This window comes from Myotis yumanensis, unplaced genomic scaffold (genome assembly GCF_028538775.1).
Source record: "Myotis yumanensis isolate MYYU_CA2020_CCGP unplaced genomic scaffold, mMyoYum1.0.hap1 SCAF_4, whole genome shotgun sequence".
NCBI lineage: Eukaryota > Metazoa > Chordata > Mammalia > Chiroptera > Vespertilionidae > Myotis > Myotis yumanensis.
This window is the reverse complement of record NW_027223755.1, coordinates 79,258,565-79,265,664: the sequence shown is the minus strand read 5'-3', so window position 1 is coordinate 79,265,664 and position 7,100 is coordinate 79,258,565. Positions and strand designations below refer to the sequence as shown.

Genomic DNA, 7,100 nt, shown 5'->3' with positions numbered 1-7,100 from the left:
AGCCCTCCCGTGGTCCCTCCCCAGCTGGCCAACCTCCCATATCCCTCCCAGGCCCCGATTGTCCCTCAGCCTGGCCTGCATCCTCTCGAAATCCAGGACCCTTTGGGGGATGTCAGAGAGCCAGTTTTGGCCCCATCCCGCAGGCCAGGCCGAGGGACCCCACTGGTGCACAAATTCATGCACTGGGCCTCTAGTTTCATATAAATATCTTGTCCCTTCCTAAGACAAGGCCTGGGCTCTGAGGAGACATCGACATGCCCCCACCTCATCTGTATCTCAGGCATCTCGACTTAAGCTGTCTCTTAATTGGCTCCTTGATTGTCACCCACCTGGAATATGCTCCTATCAATCTTCCATTTCAGTGAATTTCTTCTACTTAGATGTTCAAGCTGAAAAACTGGGCATCACCCTTGAGAGCATCCTGGTCCCTCTCCTAGCAGCCAGGAACAACTCTGCCTCCAAAACATGTTTTGAATTCACCCACTTCTTTCCATCTATACATTCTACCATCCTTGACTCAGGTACCATCTCCCACCTGGATGATTGCAGAAGCTTCCCTATTGTTCCTACTCCTACTTTTCTGCCCTGCCTCCCACACAGGCATTTTCTACCCAGATTGGTCTTTAAAAAAAAGTAATTAATAATAATAATAATAATGTAAATCTGATCATTTCACTGCTCTGCTTAAAACCCACCCAGGTTTTTATAATGCTCTTACAGTAAAATCATGATCCCTTCCGCAGGCTTTGCCTGCTGCTCCCACTCACCTTGTGTCAATCAAACACATTGAGCTGCTTTGGGTCCTGGCGATGCTGAGCTCTTTTCAGCTTCAGGGCCTTTGCTCGTCTTTCCCCGCCTGGAATGGTCTCCCCACAATCTTTGCCTAGACAGCTCCCACTTACCTTCAGGTTTTATTTTAAATGTCTACACGGAGAGGTCCCCTTATTCCTTTTCATAGCACCCTGATCTTTTAACAGTTGTAATGTTTGGCTGTTTATTTACCAAACAGCCCAGTTTCCAGGTGAGCTAGCAGACCCATTTCACAGATGCTGAAGTGACGCTGTTGAAGGGCCAGCTATGGGAATTCCAGATGGCACAGCTGCATCATCAGATTGGAAATTGGAGGGTCTCCCTGACCAGCCTGGACCCACAGATCTAGAATCTTGTGTATTTGTGTGTCTTCTTCCGTAAGAACTGGCATTGGGGCCACCGCCTGTGGGTTCTCTCTGGGGTCTGGGAGAGGTCCAAACCAGGTGACTCTGAGCTCAACTCTGTCCCTTTCAGCCCCGACCTCCTCCCAGCCGGGAAGTCTTCTCCCTGCATTTTGCTGGCTGAGTCCTCAGACACCCCTTTCTCTGATTTCTTCTCTCCAGGCCCCAGACCCATGCCATTCACTGTCGCCATCTCCTGGCCACCTCAGCTGAGCTGGATGGGCGCCCTGAGGGGCAGGGGCTGAGGTCACCACGTGCCCAGCGCTCTGCAGCGCACCCTGCACACGGGGGCCTGAGGTCGCACCCCGGGCGGGTGGTCTTGGCATCCAGGTCCCAGCTCCTCTTCTGGGCCTGGGGCTCCCCGGCAGGTCTCCAGAGGGGCCTGTGGGCCGGGAGGCGGCTGCTGGGCGCCGCCTGGGGTTCCGGACCGGCGATGGCAGCTGAGGGCTCAGAGCTCAGAGCAGCAGGGACCGCAGGGACCACACGGAGCAGTGGGTGGGTGAACGGGGTCGGAGAGGGGGCACTAAAGGGAGCCGAGGCGAAGGGCAGGGGGTAAGCTCCCGGGACCGGTGCCGGGGACCTGGGGGAGGGCTGTGGCGGGAGTGGGGGTGGGGGTGGGGGGTGGGGGTGGGGGGGGGTGGGGGGAGGAGCCCGAGAGCGGCTGGGGTTGGACCACGAAAAAAGGGCTCGGAGACCGCTGAGGGGCGGGCGGCTCAGGGCCAGGCGGCTGGACCGCCCTGAGGGCGCCGGGGTTGGAGGAGCAGCGGACCTGGGCGGAGACTGTCACCCGCTGCTGGGCAAGGGCGGGGCTGCGAGACCGGCTGCGGAGGGGTGGGGGTCGCGGTGGCCAGTGGGTCACAGCTCTGCCAACCCCCAGACGCCTCCCAGGATGCTGTTCTCTTGGGCAGAGCGCGTGTCTCCGCAGAATGACCCCCCAGAAGGCCCCCCAGGTGCCCTCGAGGGCAGCCGCGCGGGTGGGCCCCCGCAGCGGTGCCAGCGGGCCGGCTCACATCCCGCAGCCCGGACTCCAAGGGTCCCTATCAGTCGCTCTGCACCAACCCCGCCCCCCGCCCCAACCCCCGCCCCATCCCTCCTCCTCAGCTGTCCAGGCCCCGTGTCTGCTGGATTTATTGAAAATACCTGCCCCTTGGGGCTGTGTAAGTCCTGAACCAGATACTCCGGGCCAGGTTGCTTGGTACTTGGCCCTGGTGTACAGTCTCCACTCTCTTCAGGCCGTATCACCCTTATATGTGCCAGGGGAGCACAGTGAGCCTCGGGGAGGTTAGCTAAGCCCCCAGGCCCTGGGGTTCAAACCCAGGTCAGTTCGAAGAGCCAGCCTTGGGTTGTGGCTGAGAGCACCTCCGGGATGCCTGGCTGTGGAGGCGCTGGGGCCGATCCAGGCCTGTCCCCTTGAGCAGGTCCTCTCTCTCTCTGGGCCTCAGTTTCCACATTTGTTGGACAAACGTGCGCATGTTCTCCCAGACTGGGTCTGAGAAGGGAGCCTGCACAGCTGATCCCCCGGGCTGATGTAGGACCGCGTGGTTCTCCCAGCTGGTCCCTTCAGCGCCGCTGGGTCTGCACTTGGGTGGACAGTGGGGAGCGAGCCAGCTGTGAAGCCTTCCTGGGTCCCCAGGGTTTGGGTTCTACGTGCCACTGGGAGCAGGCTGGTTGTGGCCTCCCGAGCGCGTTTGTGGAAGACAGGCTCAGGCTGAGGACCTCTCCCCCAACTCCATTTTAGGCAAGTGGTCTGGCTGGGAGCTGGGCTGGGGACTGGGGTCCCTCAGAGCTCCCCTTGTTCCATGAACATTCCCTTCCTGCAAGCCTCACTGCCCCCCAAACCTCCGTCCCTGCTCCCAACATGACCCCAAGACTGCTGGGCCCTGAGCTACTCCCTCCCTCACCGACATCTCTCTCACCTCCTCGGGGACCTCTGCAGCAACCCCACCTTTGTCCCTCAAATCCCAGCCCTGCAGGGACCACTAAGCCGGCTAGACCAGTGCCGAGGGCTTCTCAGAGGAGGAGGAGGAGGAGGAGGAGGAGGAGGACCGCTTGCTGAGGGAGGCAGGCCCAATGACCCCTGCCACCCCCTCACTCTGTCTGGTCCATTCTCCTCCTAGTGCAGCGTGGAGCTGGTGGCTAGACGGGCCTGGCTTCTGGGAGGGCCACTTCTGAGCATGTCTGGAAGACTACGCTGGTTGCTGGAAAATTTTGTGGTTGGACCCGCCTCTGGGCAGGCCCCCTCCCTGAGCCAGACAGGGGCAGAGGGGGTGGCTCCTAGCTTGCCAGCGCGCACTACCTGGGATTCTCACATGCAAGACCAAGGAAGAGGCCGAGTGGCAGGTGTCCCCGCCGCCCTCGGAACTAGTGTTCACCCCGGTTGGGGGTGTAGGCTGAGCCTGGCTCCAGGACTGCATTGTCCCCCCACCTCCCAGGAATCTGCCACATTCCCGTGGAGCCTCTTGGCTTCCAGAGCTCTCGCACCACGTTGTCTCATGTGGCAAACGTGATGAGGCCAGGCTGCTGGGCCTGTTGACGGAAGGAGAGCCACCTCCTGGATGGGAAGGCTAGTGGGTGGGGAGGGTGTGTTCAGTCCCTGTGTCGAAGGGGCCTGTCTGCCAGGGGCCAGTGGCGAGTAGTCCTGGTGCCCTAGTAGCAGGAGAGGAGCAAGAGGAAGCTACTGTGGGCAGGTATGAGATGAGCCCTTGCCTCTGAGTATCAACTCTGGAGGGAAGGGGGAGGGGAGGGGGAGGGGAGGGTATCAGGGCTTCATCCCCAGGCCATCTCAGGGAGCCCTGTTGCAGGGACACCAGGTCAGACCACAGGGTCTTTTCTCAGGCTGAAGCCCCAGAAGCCCTTGTGCTGTCCCAGGACACGGTGGGATTTGAACATGGACTATCCTGGCTGGGGCCACCAGACACTCTCACGAAGGTCTGCAGGGCCAGGAGCCACCGGCCTGACAGGGCTTCCCCAGCCCCAGGAAACTCCTATCTGGTGTGGGGGTGGGGGGAGGGGAGAGATCTCCTGTACCCAGGCCTCCTCCCTCTGTTTCTAACCTGGCTCCTGCCTCCCAAGGGTTGAAACTGCCTCTAACCTCTTCAGCTCCCAAAGAAGAAAAGGCCCAGCCAAGACCCCAGTCAAATAAACCATTTTTTGTTGACGTAGTTATTGACATCAGCTGGGAGGGCTGGGGACTTGAAAGCAGGAAACAACCTGGGGTGGGTTTTGTCACCTCTCATACACACACTGGCCACATCCGCAGCAAGCGGACCCTGGGTATGTGTGGACTTATTAGAGGCTTAATAAGAGGCGCAAACACCAATGGAAGGGCCCCCAGAGGCCTGGGAGGGGAGGAAGGTGGAGTGAACTCGGGGCCCCTCTCATTAAATTCCTAAACGCCCCTCCATGGCTCTGGGCCCCAGAGGGTCAGGGAAAGGGATGAGGTTGGAACAGATGTCGGGGGGCCTCTCTCCTGCCTGAACATAGAGTCCATTCTCAACGGAGATGAAACTGCTGCGAGCAGAGGCTGGCAGAGGTGCCCAAGGGGCAAGATGCTGTGCAGTGTGGTTGGGGCTCGGCTCCCACCTGGACAATGGCCGGGGTGGAAGGACTGTGTCCATAGCTGCCTGGCAGAGGTGGTTGGTGGAGATGGTGGCGTAGGGGATGTGGAGAGAGGCCAGGGAGGCTTGGCTGGCTGCCTGCAGGGATAGCAGAGAAAAAGGCCCAAGTGAGGTTTCCCCTCAGGCCCCCAGCTCCAGCCCACTCCGTTCCCTGCTCCAAAGTGATCCCTGGTCCTCACCGTTGCTTGTGTCTGTGTCGGGGGGCTGCTGAGGGGTGGCTGAAGCTTCGTGACAGACCTGGGAGAGAGTTAGGAGGGTCAGAAACAAGCGTACGGCTAGCGCTAGCCCAATGATGTGAGGGTTTAGACTGGGCCGGAGGGGGCTGGGTCTCACCAGTGCCTCTGCCGATGCAGCAGGTGGAGGAGGTAGACACAGCCAAAGAGGAGGACCCCTGAGATTCCCCAAATCCCGGCCAGGTCAGCCCGTAGAATAGGGGCTGAAGCAGGGGCAGGGAGCCCTGTGCACAAAGAGAGACGTACCAGATCCCCGGCCGATGCCCCGAGTTCCTCCCTGCCCTCCCTGAGCCCTGTCCTCATCAGCCCCACCTTGCTCTGTGACGAGGAGGCTCCCACAGGCCTCCTGGGAGCCCTCAGGGAAGGAAGTAAACGTGCAGCAGAAGGTAGTGTTGGGACCAAGGCTTCTCTCCTCAGACCCTTCCAGGGTAAGGGAGACGCTGGTTCTGGTTTCCCAGTGGGCCTGGTGGGCAGGAGGCCACTGCTGAGTGCCGAATTCTGGGTGCAATACAGCCAGCCTGGTCCCTCCAGCACCATCAGCCCCCGCGCAGCTCACAGTCACCAGAGAGATAGTGCCCGATCCCAGGAATCCACAGCGAACAGTGAAGGACAGGGACTTGGTGGCCTCCATCTGAACTCGCACCCACACCTCAGGGGTCCCTGTGGAATACAGACATAGGGAGGCCCGGGCTGGGTCTCCACGGCATCCCCATGGCCTCTGCTTCTCTCCAGCCCCCACTCACCAGCAGTGATGCAGAGTGTCAGCAGTGCCAGGAGCAGGACCAGGGCCCGGGGCCTGCCCATGGCTCCCCTCTGGCCCAGGCTCAGGGGGCTGTCGTGTAGGGGACGGCACCTGTGCTTCCGCTCTCATGGCAGGAAGTTTTCATGTGTGAGCAGGCCCAGGAGCAGCTGGGCTCAGCGCTCTCCGCAACCCAACTCCACTTCCTTCTCTCAGTCCACCTCAGCTGGGGAACTCAGGGCTGTGGGCCCCCTCCCTCGGGACAATTAAAGTGACAGTGACAAGGTTTTTCTATCCCTATTCTGTGCTTTAGTATGAGCAGGGCAGGCGGCTCAGGTTCCTTTCCCAGCCCTGTCTGTGGGTAACCACCTTCTCCAGGCCTTGGGGAAGGGCACAGGGTGGGGTGGGGGTGGGGTGGGGGTGGCAGCGGGGAGGGGAGAACACTGCAAAGGGACCTGAAAAGAACCTCATTTCCTCAGAAGGGAGGGGCCAGTTTCCCCTTAGGAAGAAGGCTCTGACCCAGACCCTCCCCAGCTAAGGGGTAGGAAATGTGGAGGGAAATGGGAAGAGGAAGCCCTCTAAGCAGGAAGCCAGCCGGGGCTACCTAAGAGCCCAGCCCACCCGACCCATCCCTTATCCACTGAGGACACCGAAGTGCATTTCCACACTGTCTATATACCCACCCATCCCATGTTTAAATCTCCAGCCCAGACCTCCCTCCCCCCTAACTTCACAAACGTGCCCCAAACTGAACTCCGCTCCATTTGCAGCCTCCCCACCCACAGCTGAGGATTACTGACTTCCAGCTGCTCAAGTCAAAAGTGTAGTCATCTGCGACTCCTCTTACATCTCCAGCCCATCAGGAAATCCCGAGGGCTTCGACCACCTGACTGCCCTCTCCTGCTGCCCTCTCCCGGACTCAGGCCATCTTTTTCCACAGTGTCCCCCCAGATTGCTTCTCTGTTCATGCTCATTTACAGAAATCTGCTGTATAAGCAGTGACAAGTGATAAAAATGATTTGCATCTTGTTTTGTGCTGAGCTTGACTCTGGGATGAAAGTACTTTGGTGAGCTCAGGGCTACAGCCAACAGGGTTGTTGAGGACTCTCTTGTCCAGTGTGTGGTAAGACATGAGCTCAGCTGGTGTGACTCAGTGGTTGAACATCAACCTATGAACCTATAAGTCACGGTTCGATTCCTGGTCAGGGCACATGCCCACGTTGCAGGCTCCATTCCCAGTATGGGATGTGCAGGAGGCACCCGATCAATGATTCTCTCTCATCCCTGATGTTTCTATCTC

At 59.4% G+C, this 7,100-nt stretch overlaps 1 protein-coding gene across 2 annotated transcripts; it reads right to left on the bottom strand.

Moving 5' to 3' along the window:
• Window positions 1-4,345: 4,345 nt before the first annotated feature.
• On the bottom strand, window positions 4,346-5,949 carry PVRIG (PVR related immunoglobulin domain containing). 2 transcript variants are annotated; one of them, XM_070411506.1, is made up of 5 exons: window positions 5,805-5,949; window positions 5,374-5,721; window positions 5,162-5,285; window positions 5,008-5,065; window positions 4,346-4,906 (listed from the first exon to the last, which is right to left on the bottom strand). In XM_070411506.1, exons 1-5 carry the CDS (start codon window positions 5,863-5,865, stop codon window positions 4,592-4,594), a joined length of 906 nt encoding a protein of 301 aa, XP_070267607.1. In that variant the 5' UTR covers window positions 5,866-5,949; the 3' UTR covers window positions 4,346-4,591. The 2 variants fall into 2 exon arrangements, with proteins under 2 accessions (XP_070267607.1, XP_070267608.1); XM_070411507.1 differs by lacking the exon at window positions 5,162-5,285.
• Window positions 5,950-7,100: the final 1,151 nt, after the last annotated feature.

Coding starts and splice junctions, on each gene's coding strand:
- PVRIG (XM_070411506.1), bottom strand. CDS start 5,865: ATGGGCAGGCCCCGGGCCCTGGTCCTGCTCCTGGCACTGCTGACACTC. Junction 5,722..5,804: donor GACACTCTGCATCACTGCTG/GTGAGTGGGGGC, acceptor TGTATTCCACAG/GGACCCCTGAGGTGTGGGTG. Junction 5,066..5,161: donor CTGCATCGGCAGAGGCACTG/GTGAGACCCAGC, acceptor ACTCTCTCCCAG/GTCTGTCACGAAGCTTCAGC.